Raw genomic sequence first — 21706 nt, forward strand, 5'->3', positions numbered from 1 at the left:
ATAGTGAAAATAATCAATATTCTGTTTTGAGATGCTACCATTTACCTTAAGTAAATGCAACCTTTAAGAGTAAGGTAATGCTGACAAAAAAAAAAAAACACCACCAAAAACACACACAAAACCACACAACCACCGCACACCAGAAGGCAGAATTTCAGAACACTGCCTAAGGCTCACCATTAATCAAAAGAAGAGAACAAGTCACTTAATCATTTATATGCCTTTAAAGTCTAGAGTCATCTTCTGAGAACTGAGTATTCAGTTTGGAGTCAGCTATTGAGAAGAAAGCTAAGGGTGACTAAAATTTTTAAAGCCTGACATGGGAAAGTGGTATTTACCTTTTTTTTTTTTAAATACTGTGAAGATAACATGGCTTTTTAAAATTTGCTTAACCATATTGGCCTTTATAGACTTTTGTTGAAGTGTCTTACCCTCCAACAGAAACAACAGTGTTATGTTTCACCTTTTTTCATTTTATTAGCACAAAATCATGTAGAGAGTGAAGACAAAGAGAGGAAACATACATGTGTACTTACAACATGGAAAACTCACTGCACGAGTGGCAACGATTTCTTCCTTCCTGTGATCTTGCCCATTACTTCTCCTCTCACCTTGAGTACTAAAACACTGTGATAGAGCTTGCAAGCTGCAAAACCCAATCTTACAAGCCTGCAGCATTTTCTTAAAAAAACCCAAAACCCTGCAGTTCCATTACCAAAAAGGGGCTTGGCCTAGGTTCAGAACTACAACTGGTATTAAGAGAACTGAACTAGAGTACTTGAATTCTCAAGTCTCCTGCTGACTGTGGTAACTTTTGGAGCAGATCCTTTATGTATTTAGTATCATACAACATCTTTAAAACAAAGGAAAAACATTTAGACAGTATGTGGATACACCCTAATGTTAATGCATGTATATTCATTTTTACACAGTTCAATGAAAATTCATTTTATAAGCACAGAAGCAACCCCGTGGTTATCTCTGACCACATAAATACATCAGTTGCAGAGATCGCTTACAGTTACAGATCTTCTTGCAGAAACTTTTACAGTGGCACTTGTATAGTCAATTGGTCCGGTGGCTTCGCGACACCTATACATACACAGGGACAGGTAAAAAGAGGCAAGATCTTTATGGGCCAGAAGCTGAGCTTACCGTATAGCAAGGCTGATGTACAGAATGACACCTGCAGTAATAATACCAATAAATTAGATTAAAACAATTCAGATATACCTCCCATAGTATGAAAGCCAGCATTCACAAAATCAGAAAAAACGCTATTCTATTCAGATTGCATGGCGACAAACAAGAAGGTGTTTGCCACAGTCCAGAATCAACGCACTTTCAATGTCCAGTATTATTAGTAGGTTGTGGCACACTGATATTTAATCGCCATGCAAGCATAACACCCTCAGACATTTTCCTAAGAATTGTCTTGATTATCAGTCAGAGGGTAGAGAGAGATCCACCATCAAAAGTCAGTTACTTTGCAATTTCTTTGCTTGGGAATAGCTGAAAGTGGTTGTTTTCTTCCAACGGATGGCAGACATTTCAGTTTGGTTAGCCATGCAGTTGTTTTGTGAATCGCACAGATTTATGACATCCATGTTTTTGCAAAAGAGAGCAGGTAGTTTATTTCTGTTTTTAATACTTCCCTTCCATCAAAGGGGGCATACCAAGAAGCGTGGTCTGAAAGCAAGTATCACGATCTCTGAAAAATGAAGCTCCAGGTCAGCTCTCCAAACAAACACAGAATCACCTTGCATCCATTTAACAGGTACTGAATTCACAAGAATACTCTGAGCACACCGGCGAGAGCAAGAACTACTTTATGGAATGATTTGTGAGACCAGCCTCACCAAACAAAAAGCCTGTGTTTCACAAGCCTAAATAATAACACCACCTTTTTTCTTTTTTCTTTTTTTTTTTTCCCATAACAAAAGGGTAAACTTAAGCAAAAGTGGATATTCTACAGATTAATTTAAAAAAAAAAGTTGAGCAAGTGACTGTTCAGTGTTTCACGCAAAACTCAACTCAATCATTTGGAAGTCTTGACCGGGCAATCAGTCAGAGACAGACTGTTAAAATAGGACTCCAAACTGAAAAACCACCGCATTTGCAATAAAGCTGGTTTCAAACCGGCATTTCTAAGTCCACTGGCCTCAAAGTATTTTTACAGTAGTTTCAGTTGTCCAACGTGAGTTACAAGCTGCTGTTCCACAGTTAGCGCCACTCTTCTCCTGTGAAACATACTTCAGGCTTTCAGACTACTCTTCTCTTGTTCCACAAAACTTTGGAGTGAAGAGCTGACAAGTCTATCCAATGTCTTTAGTTTTCCTCTAGACTGCATTCCTAGGTGTGCCATTGTGAGTCACTGCTTTCATATTTGAGGCGCTTGATTGATGGTTGCAGATTCTGTGGGAAGCAACACCTACTTCAAAGACTTCATGAATGGCTTTGCGGAAGCAATGAAAATTGTAGTCTATCAGACCTGTCAAGAAGGAAGGGGGAGAGGAAAAAACTGTGCTTAGTTCGGCACATTTACATAATCAACACAGCTTCAAAATAAATATAAAATACTTAATTTAACCAACAGCTATTTTGCTTCTTATTTTAGTATGAATTTGGATTCAGAAGATTTAACAAAGTGTTACTGACGCCAGTATTTATTTAGACTGTCTCAGTTTTTACAAAAAAAATTAAAAAAGATACTCATTTGGAACGCAAGGAGTATATTTATAATTAAACAGAAGGTGAGCGGACACCACCAGACTCTACCCCCAAAAGACATGCTAGTAAAGAATGACCATCACTTGAACGTTACCTTGTACTTTATGTCATTGATATATATGCTAACTCCAGTCAGAAAAACTTTGAGATCAACTACAGTACAGTAATTAAAAGAACACATCTGGTTTTTATCTTTTTAAAATGCCAAGGTAAGTACTGTCACCATTTAAGTCAAATACTTTGAAATTAGGGCCTATGCTGTCATTTCTACCCTGTAACATGGGCAAGACCATTCACACCATCATCTCCTACAGGTCCAAGCAACTATAGTTGGTTAGACCTGCAATGTATTAAACACTTTGTTCTAAGTTCACAGAATCACACTCCTACCACACACTGCATTAGCCTACCACTGTTGATTTCTTCAGTCATACATTAAAAAAAAGTTACATCAGTGCAACACATAATAGAGAATACGGCTATTCACAATACAGCAGCTGTCAAGCAGAACATAATAAGCATTATTCCATTCTACTGATTCCACTATAGCAGATGGTAGTGACACAGAGCACATTAGCTACACAAGTCATTTCAGCAGGATAGCAATTAAAGCAATGATTCACAAGGATAAGAATAGGACCTCTTTACACCTATCTGTAGGAAAGCTTAAAATCCCTCCCAGAAAAAAATAAACAAGTTTAGTTACACAAAAATCAAGGTGACTTGTAAAGTCATATTAATATAGTTGATAAAAACCATTAGATAAAAGCCATTCCATGAGGGGGCAGTCCTTACCTTTGCGCTCAAAACTCTCTTCTCTAAGAATGCAAACTAATGCCAAAAACTTTGTTACTTCCTTTAAGTACAGGACCGTTGTGTTATTGAGCTTGATAATTGCCATTGACTCTTTATCATAAGCACTTCCAGTGCCATCTTCCTTTAACCTAAGAAAGAACGAGTTAACCCAAGACATAATATAGTAGGCACGCACGCGTAACTTCAAGACAAATACCTGTTAAATGCAGTCGGAAGAATATTACTGAACAGTGAGCAAGTGAAGAACCTGCAATGCAGGTTTTAATACCATTGTAAGACCATTGTCACACCTTAAGTTTCTCAGGAAAGCTAGACCTGAACAGAGTAGAGGCCTTCACAAGACACTATCTTAGATGAGTAGTTAAGGGCAAGCTATCAGCATGCCTTCTCTTGGTATCAAAGCAAGAGCTGTGGCTGGTTAGTCGACACTGTTTTCAGCTTACAGCCGAGCATTCTTCATGGAGGTAGTATAGTACATCAGTTATAGCACAGTTTACCTTCAGCCCAAAGAGTCACTGCTACTCAGTGTCTCACTGAGCTTACAATGACACACTGAAGCATCAGGTGACTGAAGATTCTAATGCAGCACTTCTATGCAGAAAGGTCAATGGAGTCACATCTCGGCGAAATTCCTTTTAGTAAATTAATACAAAGGCTTCCTCAGTGAGGCTGGGGCGGGCAGGGGCAAGGTGTGCGCCACAGGGAATAGGACACTTTTTGGTCTTAAGCTAAACCAGCCTGCATTTTCAAGAAAAGATTAGGATGCTGCTTTCTATTTGCAAGTTATTAGCGTAAGTTAAGTTACGGTAGAAGCAAAAGATGTATCACAAGCTACTTCTAAGCATTCACTCCTGAAAAAAAAAAAATCAAAACATTTACGCAACCATGGGTTGACCCGTCAGGAGACAGACCATTAAACATCGTGGTACTTCTTGGCAGCACTGAATTTTACAGGCTACAACCACAGTTCTAAAATAAGTTACCGCTTCTCCAGAGCCACTTCAAAAATCCATTGTGAATTATAATTCAGCCGTAAATTGTGAGAAACAAGCACTATATGCATCCCTCAGAGAAAGTCAGCAAGAGCCAAGCTGACCTCACACAAGCTGTTCTGTTCAGATAGCGGCAAGTCTTAAAGCAATGTGACTGCAAGTTACGCTTAAAAGCTATGGCAAGCTATCGACCCCAATTACTTACAGGTATTAACATACTTGCACCCACCATGCCAAACAAGACACAGTAGTAGTCGTGTTTTACATGAAACACTTGACTTTTACAAATGTCAGATGTTGGCCTAAGGCCACGAGTGGAGGGCAACAAACTGAGTACAAATGCTCAATCCAGCTGCCAAATCGTTTGGCTTTATTCTAGTTTCTTACAGAACCGATGTGCTCAACAGCCCAACCAATGACATCTTGCTGGATGACAAAGCCAGCACCACTTGCACAGTTTGCAACCTATTCTACAACTTTCAAGGACTTTTTTCCTAAGAGTATTCATCACTTACCCGTATATACAGGAAACATCTATCACTACATCAATCATGTCACAGCACAATTCATATGACTGCATGTCCACAGGGGAACTGTCTGTTGCAATGTAGATTTTGCTGACTACATCGAAGAGAAAAGCTTTTTCAATGCCTGAATTCTTCAGAAAGAGAAAGAATTTGGATGAATTTTAAGAATAACTGCATTTTTAAAATCGCAAGTAGAATGCATACACTTTCACATTCTTAATAGCAGAAAATGGTTTAAACATAACCAATTTAGAGGCTTAAGACAGAATCAAGATTTAGAGCATATAGTTTATAAATACAATACCCTTGTTGTCATAGTACATATCAACATTACCTTCTAGCTTACAAAACTAAAGCTGGGGACTCAGTTAGAAATCTTTTAGTTTATTATTTACCAGATCATAATTAAGGTTACATTTTACTATGCTTCCAGAACCCAAATTCAGCAGTTTTCCTCTTCTGTGGTTCTGTTAACTCCAGAAGAGCCACACATCCACATCCACCTGATGGACCAGGCTCAAAGACAAGCTACTTCATAGCAGTATGCTGACACTTAAATGTTACGCTTGTAGTAGTATCTTGGCAGTTCAGTTTCTGTGTGAGGCAGTTGCCGTGTAGTTTAACACAAGAGCAGATAAAGTCAGCTTCTAAACTTATGACTCCGTGGAGAGTATCACGTCATGGCAGTTACGTGTATGGAAAAGCGTGAAGCCCATTGTACCATGCCATTTGTAACTGAGCACTTTGGCAAAGTGCACGTGCTCATATCAAATTCAGAAGCTTTCTGTTGTTAAGCGAGCCAACACATATACACGATGGATTTCTGGCAAAGCTTAATTTCTATTTATGCACCAGAAGCATTCCTTATCGCTTCTTCCTAGCTAGTCTGAATACCCAGGGCAGTGTCCTGAGGACATCCAGATGATCCTTTTGGCATCAGCGCCACACTCTATACCCTTGTGGCACTGAACACAGTGAGCCATTAACGTGCCCTTTATTCACTGGGCTGGGTTATTAGAGACAGTCCTCTACCAACACAGGAAACAAGCATTATACAGCAGCAGGGGCGACACGTCTGACCTGCACGGCTTCTCTCAATCACAGCTGGTTTTTTCCACATTGTCCACATGCCTGCAACAGCAGCCTCACAGATGTAACTTAAATGAGACAAGCTACTTCAGCCTTGTCTCTAGGGTGAGATTTCGTTTGATTTAAAGTAGACAGCAGCAAATTCCTATATCATAAATTCTATAAGAAACACAAACACTAAAGGAATAAGGGCAAAAGTCTCACAGACCACATGAAATAGTCAGCTTAGCTCAAGGCCAAGTTCACACTATGAAAAAAGTCTCTTGCCAGTACAGCTACTTAGACTACTAAGTGCCTTAGCAGTCTAATCAGTATATTGTGCTAACAGAAAACTTCGTATCAACAGTTATAACCAGCCAAACTATGCCTTGTCAGATTTTAGATAAACCGTCACAAAGCACACAACAGTACAACTCAGCTGTGGTAAAGAGCTTCTGATGCAGACAACCTGGCCAGCAGAGATCACCAACATGAGTGCCACCCAAATCTCCCACGGGCACATCTAGCCAGCGTTCCTTAGCAGAACGACTTGCTTTACCATTCCGTGTATTTCACTCAACACTTACAGATATAAAGATACTAGTTAATGCTTACAGATAACACTTACAGATATAAAGATATTTAGTAGATTTTCCAGCGTTGGCAGTTGCGGAATGAGCTTCTGTACCACTTTACTGAAGGCTTCAAATATTGAATGGTCATAGATACTGGTCAAATAAAAGCTGAGAGGAGGAGGGAGGAAGAGGGACAAAAAAAAGGAAAAAGATTCAAGAGAACTTCAGAATTGCAATAGAAATGTTAAAGCTATACTTTCTAACATCAAGGCCGGATGATTTAGCTAGGATGCCTTTATCACAAATATACCTGGCCATTGCACCAAGAACCTAATTTCCAAGCGACTGCAGTAAACATGAAACAAGACTGCCCCCATCCCCAGGAGATGGGAGAACAGAGAGAAAAATCTGAACACGCTTTAACACATTTAGCCTAAAGAATGCTTATCACAAAGGCGTTAAACATTCAACTAGATTTCAAGTCCCATTCCTGATCTTCCACTGTATTCCGACTAACACTGAGGGGCACAGAGTCTAGTTGGAGACCAGTGACGAGTGGTGTTCCCCAGGGGTCAGTACTGGGTCCAGTCCTCTTCAACATATTCATCAATGACCTGGATGAGGGGATAGAGTGCACCCTCAGCAAGTTTGCTGATGACACCAAGCTGGGTGGGGTGGCTGACACACCAGAAGGCTGTGCCGCCATACAGAGAGACCTGGACAGGTTGGAGATCTGGGCAGAGAGAAACCTTATGAAGTTCAACAAGGGCAAGTGTAGGGTGCTGCACCTGGGGAGGAACAACCCCATGCACCAGTACAGGTTGGGTGCTGACCTGCTGGAGAGCAGCTCTGTGGAAAGAGACCTGGGAGTCCTGGTGGACAACAGGATGACCATGAGTCAGCAATGTGCCCTTGTGGCCAAGAAGGCCAATGGCATCCTGGGGTGCATCAAGAAAAGCGTGGCCAGCAGGTCAAGGGAGGTCATCCTCCCCCTCTACTCTGCCTTGGTGAGGCCGCACCTGGAGTACTGTGCCCAGTTCTGGGCTCCCCGGTTCAAGAGGGATGGGGAACTGCTGGAAAGGGTGCAGCGGAGGGCTACAAAGATGATTAGGGGACTGGAACACCTCTCTTATGAGGAAAGGCTGAGGGATTTGGGTCTCTTCAGTCTGGAAAAAAGACATCTGAGGGGTGACCTTATCAACGCTTATAAATACTTAAAGGGTGGGTGTCAGGAGGATGGGGCCGGGCTCTTTTCAGTGGTGCCTGGGGACAGGACGAGGCAATGGGCACAAACTGGAACATAGGAAGTTCCACCTAAACATGAGGAGGAACTTCTTTACCCTGAGGGTGGCAGAGCACTGGAACAGGCTGCCCAGAGAGGTGGGGGAGTCTCCAACTCTGGAGACATTCAAAACCCGCCTGGACATGTTCCTGTGTAACCTGCTCTGGGTGACCCTGCTCTGGCAGGGGGGTTGGACTAGATGATCTCCAGAGGTCCCTTCCAACCCTATGATTCTATGATTCTATGAAAGACACTGGCAATACTTAAAAGCTCCGTGAGAATCAAAATAGCAGTAAAAGCAGCGAAAAGATAGCTCATTTAAAAGGTGTTGGTAGAAGATACCTGGCTTAAAAGCAAGCCAAATATCAGGTAAGAGACTAAGTTTTTAAAACCAATCACGCTGAGAAGTCAGTGCTAGCCAGGACTAGAAGGCAGTTAGCTTCCCCTCTCCTTCCCCTGCCCATACCCCTCCAGGCCACACGTACAGATTTGGCCTCTTACGCTAAATGAAAAGTATGCAAAAGGACCCTGAGTTATCAGCAAGTTTATGAATAAATCTGTTGACTGGAATCCGATACAGTAGCCTGCCTTATTCTAGTCAGCCTAACAGCTGAGGCTTGGCCTTAAGTTCAGCGGTGTATGTTATAACAAGAGTTTGTGCAATATTAAGAAACTAACAAGTCCTGCTCCAATCCTTCCACTATTACATCTAAAAGCCATTAGTCTGTATGCATATCAGCAACAGCAGATCACACACGCCAGAATCTTTAACTCACCTAAGGTGAAGTTTTTCAAGCCCAGCATCCGCAAGGTCATCATTAGCCCTCTGATGAATATCCCTCTGAGTTTCTATTTTATGGTCATCCGATAAACCATCAACTTTATGAATAAAAACTTCAAAGTTCATTTCCGGGTTGACCTTGTAGGCTTTTGAAACTGTAATGTGGAGTCTTGTTAAAGCTTCCATGTAGTCATCCTGTAAATCAGTTTTGGCAGGAATGAATGACACGGCTTTATCTCCGATAACTATTCCATTCTGCACAAGGACAAAATATTTCAGTGCAAGAACTTCACTTGTGTAACTAAACAGAAGTATGGAAGAAGATAATACCTTGGAGTGTCAGAAATCCAAGCAGCTTAGATTGTTATGTAAATTAAGTTGCATCAGCTATACAAGGCTCAGCTATGCAGAACTAGGGCTCAGAGCAACAGGAAGGCTACGCTTCAACTCCAGCAAAAGGCAGCAGCAATCTCCAAGACGGTCCTAATAACCAGGTAATCTTCCATGGTGCAGTTCCTAAATTCACTAGAAGCTATCAGATACTCAATAGTACCAGTGCTTGAAAGTGAGGTCAGGAGCGTGCTGTTGTTATATGAACGCCACAGCAGCCAAGAGCAGAGGCGCGAGAATTCAGAGCACCTGGCACAGCAGCGTCTCACTGCTATAGTAGAAAAGGGAAGTTCAGAGTACTCGCCCCTCTCCACTCTCTCCACTGGAGCGTATGTTCCAGTCACTTCACAAAACGAAAAACCACACACCAGAAGTTAGATTGCCAACGCAACCTTTCATACGTAATAGATGTTATACGAACTTACCTAAAAGTATAAATTATTAGCTTCTCAATAATTCCTCTCACACACAAAGCAAAAAAAGAAAAATTCCTTGTGATTCTTAGTGATTTGTATTTACCTGGGCATCTATAACATATATTAGAGCACCTGTTCCTCTGAAGATCATCTCATAATCAAATGTTGGATCAAAAAAGTCCATCTGTCCAGGAAAATCCCATATTTGGAAATTCACAAATGAACTGTTGGAAATATCATCTTTGTAGATCTTGTTGGTACTTTCCAAGAACAGAGTCTCGTTGGGAGACATTTTGTGAAACACCACCTGTTAAAAGAACACAAATGATAGTCTCAACTTTATCTTACTGGAAGAGATTGGTTAAAATTCTGTGACTTGAATCTTACAAATAGGTTTGTCCATTCTAAAGCGTACAGTCTCCTTTCGGTGAATAGACAGCTCCCTGTATCAGCTAAGGAACTACCTACTCTCAACCAGAACCAAGCAACCGGACACAGTTAAACATTTTCACAAGTCTAAATAACACTGCTGCCCAGAGACACAGACATCCCAGTTACTCTTTCGTCCTTGCAAGTCTAACACAGTATTTCCAAATTCTGTTTTATTAGCCAATTTGGATCTGGTATACAGCCAGCATGGTAATCAAGCAAGCTTTTAAGAACTGTTGCTTTCCAGTCTTAGAAATTCCTAAAGGAAACTTTGCTTTTAGTCTGGTGTCAAGTGTTATGACAGAATATAATCAGACTGTCCTAAACTACAATAAAAGTGTACAACGTCTCAGCTTTAGAGACCAGAATAGCTAGGTAGTTTGCCATCTATTAACAACTAAATTATGTTTGTTGACCCTCTCCTTTCAAATACCCTAAAGAAACGATGAAAGCTTTCATGCTAGGTGGTAATCAGTTTAGCTGCAGTGATGGAAAACATCGCTAGTACTCAAAAACTGGGATTTTAGCCCTTTCTGGAACAAACAGAACTAACGTGTAACCCCACAGCAAAGCAGCCTGTAGCCAAAGCAGTCAGTTTCAGCAGCAAACGTCCTGCTAAAGCAACTCAACCACATATTACAGAAGTTATTACAAACATAAGGTGGTCCAACACTAGGACTGTTTCTATATAGCACTTGGTAATTTATTTATTTTTTTTTACATTTTGCACAGTTAGAGAAGTCATCCATTACAGAGACCTAGTGCAACAATCTGTCAAAAAAACTGCAAGACAAACAACTCTACACCCAGCGTAGTTAATGGGTTGTTTAGTGAGGTTCAAAGTAGTACACCAGCCTAGATTTTTAAGACTGAGGGGGAAAAAAACCAGCACTGTTCCTCAAGGCAAAAGTCAGACAAAGCCAGGATCTAAATGAGGTTTTAAACAGCAGGACATTTGCAAGGAAAAGTAAGAACAGTTCTAGATATGTAGCGGCTGCATTGCAAGGACTGGAAATTTCTCAGCGTTTGCAGCAATTTTAAAGCATTCCGAAATCAACGTTCCTTCTTCGGAACTCAGCATCTCCCACAGGGAGCAGGACAGAATTAGTGAATCCAGTTTAAAGCGGAAGAGTCTCTGAGAAGCAATGCCATCATCCCCCTTTCCCCTTCTTCCCAAAGCAGCACGTTTCGTCAGACTGCTGTTCCCCATCTGGTTTTTACACTAATAGGGGGACCAGGACACAGTTTTGATCGAATTTCATTTCTACCACCCAGCATCTATCCCCACTCTTACTTGCTTTACACAGCTTCGATAAAGCCAATAAAAAGCTGTGGAAACATCTGATCGGAAGCACGCAGCTAACACTGACGCCAAGCAATTTTGACTAGGCATATGCAGGCAGAGCAGAGAAAGCTACTAAAATTCTAAGAATCTGCTGAGTTTCCTCACTATGACTTTTATCATTTCCAAGTGTTCTTTTTATGCCTTCAACATCCAACAGTCTCATCGACTTCCTGCTTTTACCATATTTTAAGAACTTTTCACTGTCGGCTTGAGCACTCTCAGCAGTACGCTTGTTCAGATTTTTTTCTTTATCCCTCTGAATTTCCCATTCACACCTGACCTGTCAGGATCGCTGACTCTTCAGGATTGTTTTTGACGCGCCAACCTTTTCTCTACAATAACTTCTCTACAGCAGCACGTGGTTTTATTTTTGAATTGCAGCAGGTAAGCTGCACTCCTGATGCAACATTTCTGAACCATCTCCGTGGCTTTGGACTGCCCTTTTCTTGTTTGTTTGTTTCATTTCTTTAAAAACTCACAATCTCAGTTTTTGAGTAGTTACCCTTCCTTGGACCCGTGAGTTGAGCTTGTCGGACACGTTCATTCCCGCTACCTTAAACTTTGAACAGACTCTCCAGGGAAGTATGTGGTTGTTTTGGTTGTTGGTTTGGTTTTTTTTTAAACAAATCGGAGAACAGCTATATTCGGTATTTGACTTCCAGCTGAAATGTGGGCCTAATCCATACAAACACAAACTACCAAACAATAATCCTACGCGTGAAGTGACAAGCATGACTCCCACAGCATCCCTACTACAGGAGCTTATGATCGAATATAACCTGCCGCCACAAGACACCTTACAGGGTACATTGTAGCAACACCTAGAAAATGCAAGAAGAATATCTAGGGCAGGAATTACAAGTTGCTGAGAAAGTAACAACCCTAGGACAGTTTCCTCCTTTTCTTTTTTCTGACACACTGCAAACATGAATAACTGTTTTCTATCCAAGACATCTACATCCTTTTCCTCAGAAAGGAAACAACAACCGGAGCCAGAACTTTTCTAAGAATCTTCACAGCGCAAGTAACCCGAAGGGAAGAATCCGTCACTGGGAGTTGTCCCAGGCCACCACGAAACACGCCTCCATGAAGTCCGCAGAGCCAGTCTCCCCACGGCAGCACAGGACCATTCTGCACGTAAAAATAGGCTCCTTTACCTATCAGTCCAAACACAGAATGGGTTTTCAAACTCCCTTTTTTTTCCAGTCATAGTAACCCCTTGTTTTCTTGAGATAATATTAGACTATTTCTATTGCCCTGATGTCCAGAAAGGAATCTGCATGGGCAGACAGAAGGAGGTCCCTGAAACGAGAGAGAAAGTGTACAGTACTGCACGATTGTGCCGAGAACCTCATAACTAGAAGCAAACAACTGCTTCACAGCTAACAACGAAAAGCAAGTTGCAAAGGATTCCCTCACAGCAGTAAGATGTACAAACATTTTGTCATTTGCATGCTTTCAGGAATCTTTGATTTTGTGGATTTCTTAAGCTGATAATGAACGAGACAGTCTCAGAAGTAGCAGCTGTCTTTTTTCTCCAGAGGAGAGATTTGGGGTGTGGGGTGACGAGGGAAGAGAGTAAGTACAGGGAAAGGAAGACAAGACAATTTTTTTAAAGAAATTCAATAGTTATTAGGAGCACTACATTACATCTTGCTATAAGATTTTCTAAGTATTAGAGCTTGCTACAGAAGCACGACAGACAGCTGCTTCTGACTCTCTACTCACCTAATTCAATTCATTTATTTAACACCTTTAAAGAAAAACGGGTACAAATGAACGGTTTTACAGCAGCTCCAAACAAGTTGCTGCTTAAAGTTCTACCACACACACAAATTCCTCCCCCAATAGTATATTTATGCTAATCTTATGAAGGCAGAACAGCAAGTCTGGTGACCGTGACCCAAAAAAAACCCTGAACAAACAAACAAAAAAAACCCACATCCCCAAAAACCACAAACCAGGTACTCTGTTTGAACTCTTTACAGGTTCCTATTACATAAGGACAGTACAGCAGGTCCAAGTAGGCAAATCATAATTCTGCAGGAAAATCTCTGAAGGATTCCACACTTGGATTTGAGAAAGTTTGAGGGCCCTAAGTCTAGAGCTTGGAAACCATCGCGTTTCACTAGTGACGCCTTCCCATAAAGATATCACCTGAAAACTTCATAATAGGGACTGGAAATACAGAACTTGCACTGAGGAACAAGGATGGTTCTTAGTGCTCACTTCTCTTGAGCTACGTGGCAAATGAAAACAGCCAGTTTTGTCTTTTGTTTTTATTAAGAAACACTAGCAACTTTACGAAGCTACCAACAACCTAAGGCACTGAAACTTTTATTTCCTCCTCGACCAGCGACTCTCGTTTGCTCGGCCTAGCGCACCAAAGGAAACCAGAGGCTGCCCTTCTGCTCGTACAAAAGCAGAAGTCTCTTTCAAAGGATCACAAGGCAGAACAACAGCTTCTTCCGACCCGGAGCGACAGCTAAACACCGCGCACCTGCATCGCTCGTGGTGCTCTCACCAAAACGTAGTAAGTTTCACACCAGTATCTTCACTTTTTATTTTTGAAGCGTTACAGTGAAGAACTACAGAGGCTACCACCTGTGCCACACAGCCTCCCGCTCCGGGCCGGAGGGTCGCGGTCCGCTCTGGGAAGGAGCGTCCTTTGGCAGCCGCCTCCCCTCGCTCCGGCTTCGCCACACGCGCCCACGTTAAAGAGCAGGACCGGCCTGAACAGCCACCGGGGAAGGAGCGCGGGGGCGGGGAGCCGCCGGCCGCCCCTCACCTTCTGGATGGAGGACTTGCCGCTGCGCCGCAGCCCCATGAGCAGGATCCGCGGCTTGGAGTCCGCCCCGCCCGCTCCGCCGCCGGGCCCGCCCGCTCCGCCGCCGGGCCCGCCCGCTCCGCCGCCGGGCCCGCCGGGCCCTGGGCCTCCCTCCAGCTCCGCCTCCTCCTCCTCCTCCCCGTAGCCGAAGTCCTTAGGGAACGAGTCGGCAGCCCCGAAGCTGCCCCCCACCAAGGCCGGCTCCTCCGCCGCGCCCGCCCCGCCGAACTGCAGCGCCATGTCCGCCCTCCGGCCACCAGCGCCCGCCCCACCGCCTCCTCCTGCTCGCCCAACCCAACCCGCCACCGGATTGGCTGGCGCCAAGGCTCCGCGGCGCCGATTGGCTGAGGAAGGCAGCGGGGTAGGGTGGCTCCGGTCAGACGACCCAAGTCACCTGACGGCGCTGCCGCACGTGAGCGGGAGGGGCGGGGCGAGGCGCGGCCCCGGGCGCGCGGCGCAAAAGCCGCCGTAAAGCGAGGGCGGGAGCGCCCGCCCCCCCCCCCCCCTCCCGGCGCCTCAGCGCCCTCGGTAAGCGTTAATTGCCCGCCGGCGTCACTGCGCGAGCGCAGCGTCAGCAAACGCGTGTTATTTCGTCACCGCCCGCAGGGCTCGCAAGAGCGAACGTCCAGACGGGTGAGCGCGCGCCGCCGCGACCCCCGACGACCCCCTGAGCCCAGAACCCCCCACCCCCGCCCGGCCGCCGCCGCTCCACAGCGTCCCCCTCGCCCCGCTCCCCCTGACAAGGGACCTTCCTCCCCCTCTGAGGCAGAGCCTAAAGGAACACGGATATTAGCGCTTCGGTTTGAATAAAGTGACTCACTGGGTGTCGGGCCGCGCCGGGGCAGCGCTTCCAGCAGCTGGAGTCGCTGAGGCCTCAGGCCGCACCCTGCGAGCTTTCACCGGCGGCAGCTGCGCTCGTTTTGCACTTTAATTAATTACAGAAAGGAAGGCCCAGAGAGCGGGAGGCTGCTGGGGTCAGCAGAGCCTGCAACTCGAGAAGGTAAGAACATTTTCAGCCCGCCCGGAGACAGAAAGACTCCAGTGAGGAAGAAGGGCCCAGACCACAAACCAGCATTGAAGCAGGTGGCGGGTGTGAGGCACATGAAGGACACCTGAGGCTCGTAAGGGCACCATCACCCGGGAGTTTCTTGGTTCCTCTCTGGGGGCAGCTGTCCTTGCTGCTCTACAACTCAAGTTATTTTTACTCTCCTTGGGATTATTGCCTTAGACACCCGTATGGGAAACTTAGGGTAAAGAAACCTCTAACACAGAGGGTGGGGTGTTTTTTCTGTTTGGGGTTCTTCTCAGGTTTTTCCTTTGTTGCTGTTTTAAGGATTTGACACAATATTTTCCCCTCATTTTGCTCCCTTCTGGTCTCCTTAGATCAATAATAGGTAGAGTAGTAAGTTAAGCAACCATTACATTCATTAGCCCTTCATATCAGTTTGTAAATTGCCTTTAGCAAAAGTTCTGACCCGGCCTACCACACCTGTAAGACAAGCTGCAAAACACTTCCTAAGAACAAAGTTGTTAAACTAATATCCAGTAGATCTAATACATAAGACAACTACTGCACTCTTTCCCCCTCCCCTTCCTTTATTTTTCCTGTCATCAGTTGCCTTTAAACTACCTAGTTTTATGACAGGAGACAAATGCAGCTCTTTATAATGTTGTGGGTTTTTTTTTTTTTAAGGACAACTTTGCATTTCAGAAGAAATGTGAAGCCAATTCAGGGAAACAGGGGCTGTGGAACATAGAGGTGAAATTAGAAATGACAAGTCACACACACACACACACACTCCCCCCTTGGATTTTCTGCCCTGCCTAGATTTTCTTTTCCCCATTAGATGAATCAGAAGGCAAAACTCTCCACATTGTACTCTTACATGCGCCACTCCCATTACACAGGACATCCATTACAAGTAAGAATTTTATATTCTGTTCAGAACTGTCCAGGCAGTATCTGTATCAACTCTCCAAGGTCCGGTTTCTGAAAAAGGATTAGAAACATGAACTGCACGGAAACAGGTACACCTCATGCAAATTAAAAAGTGTAAGTTCAGGAGGTACTGTATCTCCAACAACAAAAAACCCACACACAAAACACATACACCAAAACAAACAAACAAAAAAAAAAGACTGCAGTTCTCAGGAAGCCCTTTATTAAGTCAAGGCATTAAAGGAGAAACTACTGTTATTCACCATGCTTCTCGTCTTGAGGTGGTTCATACTGAGCCAGCTGTGGATTTAAAGAGAGGAATTCAGTTAGCTGCAACATTTCAGAGACACTTTTTACATTAAGAAGTGTAGGAAAACACGTGGTCTGGAAGCGTTCCATTCACTTTGTGCATTTTAATCCACCACTGGCTTTTATGCCAGTCCATTTTCAAGTCAGGCAACAAAGTAACCCTTCCCTTAAAACATCGGTTTGTCACCTTGTATAATCGTGCAGCTATAACAAGTTTTTAAATGCATTTTCAAGCACATAGGTCTTGCTCTTCATTTTCCCCTGTTTCTTGTTCTAGGCCTCATTAAGTACTTTTCATCTCAAACTGCAGCTGATAACGATCAGTGCCTTCTAAGCTTTGATGTCACTGAAATATGATTAACAACAGTACCCAAGCTTACATTTCCTGTAATCATTCTAGTTTTCGTTATGCTTTCTGGAGACCTTAGGCAACTATGCACTAAAGTTATTTCCAAGTAAATATATGAAGGTGTTTACTTGACCTCAGTTACATTAAAGATAAGCTCAAGCTTCAGAAACAGTTCAAGCATTAGGACCAAGTCTCTGAAATATGCCAGTCCACTTTCCTTAATTACGATTCTTCCCTTCTCCTGCAAATTGCAGAGTAGGTTAAAAATAAACAAAATACATAAAAAAAATTAAGATACCCACATGTTTCTCGTAGCAACACTAAATTACAGCAATCACTATGCCACTAACACGAACCACTAAAATAGCGTTTTGTCATTCTTGTAGATTTTACCACAAGAGACGGCCAGTACACAATCCCAAATCAGTTTTCTTTTTCACAAAGGACCTGACCATTGACTTCCTGCCCCTACTCCACCCAAATACCCGACATTCTGACCAGTAAACGTAAGGAAAAGAACAGTTCTTCACAGATGAATGCAACAGAAGAACACCACCTATGTGGACATGATTCAAGTTACCAATAAATGCACAATTAAAGGTATGTGATTTATACTAGAGGACCACTAAAAAAAAAAAAAAAAGAAAAAAAACAGCAAAAAAACCTCAAAGCAAAACAGTGGTGTTCTCCCTGCATCCTGTCCCTCTGAACTTCTACAGTATACCAGAATGATGGGAAACAGGTAAAGTAAGAGTTACCATTTGAAGGCTGAAGAAGGTGAAAGCACAAAAAAAACCCCATGATTATGGAAAAGCTTACTCTCCTGGAACAAATTTTGACCTCTTTAAAAAGATTTCTTTAAACAAAGACCCAGGTTACTCCACTTTCATGTGTCTACTTACTATCAGTTGCATTTTTAAGTCGGCTACGCCGAGCGAACTGCTGGTCTATTGCTACTCCCCCTAAAATTCTGCTCTTTGCCATATTTCCTAGTAAGAAATAACAAATGTAGCTGTAAGGACTCGCAGCGGGTAACAGAGGAGGAGGAGGAGAACTACTAGGACAGCAAGAGGGCACTCCGGATGAGAAATACAAAAGGGTAATGCCCAAGAATCCCTTCTCCCAGACCTAAGGGGTGGTAGTTGTCTCCCAATAAAAAACTGAGGGATCTTCACACATAACAGCCGCCGTTCTCTTCCAGCTAATGCACAGAAACCTGCAGCAGCACGTAAGCTACTAGTTATTAAAGTTCTCAAATGTTTCCTTCTTCAGTGTTTTTCGGTTTACGGTCAGTGCCCTCTGGTAAGGGGACGTTGTTCACATCTCGGAGCTGTTCCAGGCAGCCCACAGACCCGTTAAAGGGTGGCTCTGCCTTCGCCAGCGCTTCAGATCCACCGTAGTTGCAGACAGAGGAATACCAGGGTCATTTTAGCTGAAAAGTGCAAGTTACTCTTTGACGTGGATACGAATGCCTCCACTGGTAACATTCTGCCACGTGCGAGTCTGTGCCAGGCCACACAAGCTAATGTATAATATTTCATCCTGCAGTTTGCCTTTTGAAAGCCTTTATAGTAGATACATCAGCTTTTTTTTTTTCTCCAAAACTCATGTGGAAACATGAGCTACATAATATCAGACAACTTAAACACATCCAGGCAGGGCTGAATGAAGACATGGGATTAGCCTGGAGAACATACACTTTCACTAAATAAATAAAATCCCTAGTTTAGCAATACCGTTCTGTGTTATAGAATATCAGAAGTGTCCCATCCAAAAAAAAAAATAAAAATCTTTACTATGATGAATTCTACCAGCATTCCTCAGACGTGAGGCTAAACAACGCAACAACGTTTATCAGTTACTCTAACAGACAAAAGTTAACCGTATTCTAAGTATTAAAGTATTCTTGAGTGATATGGAACTACTCAGGAACACTAAGTAGACCGTTACCTTGGTTTTCAGTTTTTTATTTTCTTCCAACACAGCTTCATATTTTTCTTTCATCTCTGCCACTTCCAAGCGAAGTGCCTCTATTTCTGGATTCTCAGGAGCTGAAGCTCCTAGATGATGCTTCAGAAAGCTGATATTTAGATGTTAAGTATTTCTTCAGTTAGATAACATAACCCCATTTTAGTTTTAAAACTTACGATGAAGTTAGTACTACAATACACGTGACCAAAACTGCATTAAACCACTTACGGTAACTACAGTGCTTTTCACCCCACAGGATGAAGTTACAAAAATAAGAAAGCTTTTCAAGTTCAGTGGTATATTCCTTTAAAAAAAAAAAAGAAAAGAAAAAACAAAAACAAGAGATCAGTACACACAGGACAAAGTCTCATGTTTTACTACATCCTCCTATCAAACACAGAAGTTTTGAAGAGTTAAGAGGAATAACCAAAAATTAGAAGGAATAGCCAAAAAGGGACGCTGCTTAAAACCAGCGAGAAACAAAAGACATTTTTTCCCCCTCTTGTATTATTAAAAGGAAAAAAAATACAACCCAGAAGTGTGCAGCAGCCAGCTTCAGAAGCCACAGATACTGTAAGCACTCAAATCTAATGCTGCAGGTCTACGATATTGTGTAATGGCCTGTAACTTCGTAATTGCTGGCACACTGATACGTTCCCCTGCGTCCTGCCAGACTGTCTGTTGCCTTGTAACAACGCAATTATCGGCTGAAATGCCTCCATAAAAGCCGTGTTCTCAACGAGTCTCTCCAGTTCACCTACGAGTCAGAAGCAGGACAGCTGTTTCGCGTCAAGTCTCTACAAAGAATTCACAGAAGAGAAAAGGATACTCCAGTGCACTATTTGGTTTCTCTGGCTCTTCGTATAAGGCTACCAACACTGCAAATAGAAAATATTCAACAATTGCAGGAAGTTCATGCAACTCCAAGTTTTTAAAACACGTCCCACCAGTCTGAAGGCACACAAGTTGCATGCCACATTTACCGCACGTTTTTCTGTTTAACAAGATTTTCACCTGTATACTTCAACATAAAGAACAGGTTTGCTGTACAGGAGGGAACAGAGCATCCCACCCAGTAACAGCCAGGCAGAGGTTCTGTTGATCCCCCTAACCACAGTCTTTGACTATTCTAGCACAGAACAGCCTGGACGGTTTTTAGACATTCCACACACAGCCCTAGTATTGGCTTTCATCAGCAAAATTGAAATTCTAACTATTTTGAGACTCTCCCTTCACAAACCATTACTTTCACTTAAGCTACACCTTTGAACCGCAGGACATCAGCCCTTCCGTGACTTTCAGCATAAAAGCTCCATCGAACACCTACAGTTACAAAACTTAACGGCTACCGTCAGAGCAGGTGACACCGATAATCTTCATGGATGGGGGCTCTGGCAGCCAACAGAGTGCCAGGGAGGTCAGGCACAGGCAGCAGCGCCCCGACAGCTTAAATAAAACTAGCCATGCACACACCAACTCCGTAGCTGGAGAACTCAGTCACACAAATACTCAGAAATTTCCCAAACATCACCACCACCCCACCTCCTCACAGGGCTCACATGTGGCTACAGAAGACATCTGCTTTCATAAATACTTAGATGCCCTTCTCCCAGTTTCAGATATCCAAACTGCACAGCCAAGTTGTGGTTTTGGCTTTGGTTTTAAGCCAAGCACCTAAGTTAAAAACAAAATTAGGATGCCACACTGCTTGGAAGGCTTGTTTTGCCATCCCACAGGATGCTCAGTATTGCAACAGAAGGAAATCAAACGGGACCCGCGTGCCAGACCAAGAGTCTTAGCACGGCACCTATTTGCTTGGCATCCTACATCTGCTGCTCCCTCTTTAAACAGTGTATTTTTCCAGCAGGAATTTTCTCCCCAAACTATCGGGAGGCTCTCAAGGAGACTTTAGAAGGATTTAAAAGACGCTAAGCCGTACAGAAAGCCAAAGTATACATCAAGTTTAGCATCATCATTTTCCCCATTCACTCTCAGAAAACTCGGGGGTCCATTAGTTTTAGGGGAAGCGCCAAGCTCTACCCCAGAAAGAATCTTTTTCGAGCGTTTTTGAGAGCACGTTTGCTGTTGTTTTGTCTCAAGCGTTTACTTTCTCCGGAGAGCTCTGGCAGAATAACGGCCCCCGAGAAACCCAGCCGTTCCCGAGAGCAAGCACAGAGAAGGGTCCCCGGCCGAGTCCCCCCAAGGCCGAGTCCCCCCCGGGCCGAGTCCCCCCCGGGCCGAGTCCCCCCCGGCTCCGGGGCAGGGAACCGCCCCCGGCTCCTTCCGCGCCTCTTCCCCGCGCGGCTCCAACACCCGCCGCGCCCGTGCGCGCCGCCAGCGGCCGGTTACGGCTCCGCGCCCGGGGCCGCGCCAGCGGAGGGGCCCGCCGCCCCGGCCCCCCCACCCCCCCGCCCCACCGGGCTCCGGGCGAGCTCCGCCGCGCAGAGCGAGCGCCCGACCGGAGGGGCCGAGGGGCGGCCGCGCCACAGCCGGAACAGGGCGGCGGCCGCGCCCCGCGGGGAACGGCCCCCGCCCGCCGAAGCGCCCGAAAAGCCGCCGCCGGGCGGCGGGACGCGGGCCGGGGACTTACCCTTGGTGAGCGTGTCCAGCACCCCCGACTTCTCCAGGTACCGGCGGAACTGCTCCCGCTTGGAGTCCGCGGCCTGAGGGAGGACGCCCACACCGTCAGATCGGCGACGCGCACCCCCCCTCACCTACGGAGGCGGCCGGTGGGACCGGGCCGCCCGCCCTCTCCTCCGCGGGGGCGGCACGAAGGGCCGAGCACGGCGCCGGTCCGCGTCCCGCCCCGCCGCCGGCGCGCTCCCTCCTACCTTGCAATGCGCCATCAACCCCGCACCGCGCCTGCCCCGGCCCCGCGCCTGCGCCCTGCCCCGCGCGCCGCGCTTCGGCGGTTTCCGCGGCGACGGGCGAGCGGCCACGCCCCCCCCCCCCCCGCGAGC

General features: G+C 44.6%; 2 protein-coding genes across 2 annotated transcripts; both read right to left on the reverse strand.

Annotated features, from left to right (window-relative positions):
* Nucleotides 1-435: 435 nt before the first annotated feature.
* On the reverse strand, nt 436-14444 carry RRAGC (Ras related GTP binding C). The gene is made up of 7 exons (XM_063356131.1): nt 14140-14444; nt 9681-9884; nt 8767-8966; nt 6762-6876; nt 5054-5196; nt 3526-3674; nt 436-2491 (listed from the first exon to the last, which is right to left on the reverse strand). Exons 1-7 carry the CDS (start codon nt 14416-14418, stop codon nt 2340-2342), a joined length of 1242 nt encoding a protein of 413 aa, XP_063212201.1. The 5' UTR covers nt 14419-14444; the 3' UTR covers nt 436-2339.
* A 1879-nt stretch (nt 14445-16323) lies between these two features.
* On the reverse strand, nt 16324-21661 carry MYCBP (MYC binding protein). Its single transcript, XM_063356132.1, has 5 exons — nt 21578-21661; nt 21337-21409; nt 19576-19624; nt 18726-18855; nt 16324-16417 (listed from the first exon to the last, which is right to left on the reverse strand). The coding sequence occupies exons 1-5, from the start codon at nt 21590-21592 to the stop codon at nt 16373-16375; spliced, it is 312 nt and encodes a 103-aa protein (XP_063212202.1). The 5' UTR covers nt 21593-21661; the 3' UTR covers nt 16324-16372.
* Nucleotides 21662-21706: the final 45 nt, after the last annotated feature.

Source organism: Chroicocephalus ridibundus, chromosome 19, assembly GCF_963924245.1.
Source record: "Chroicocephalus ridibundus chromosome 19, bChrRid1.1, whole genome shotgun sequence".
Lineage (NCBI taxonomy): Eukaryota > Metazoa > Chordata > Aves > Charadriiformes > Laridae > Chroicocephalus > Chroicocephalus ridibundus.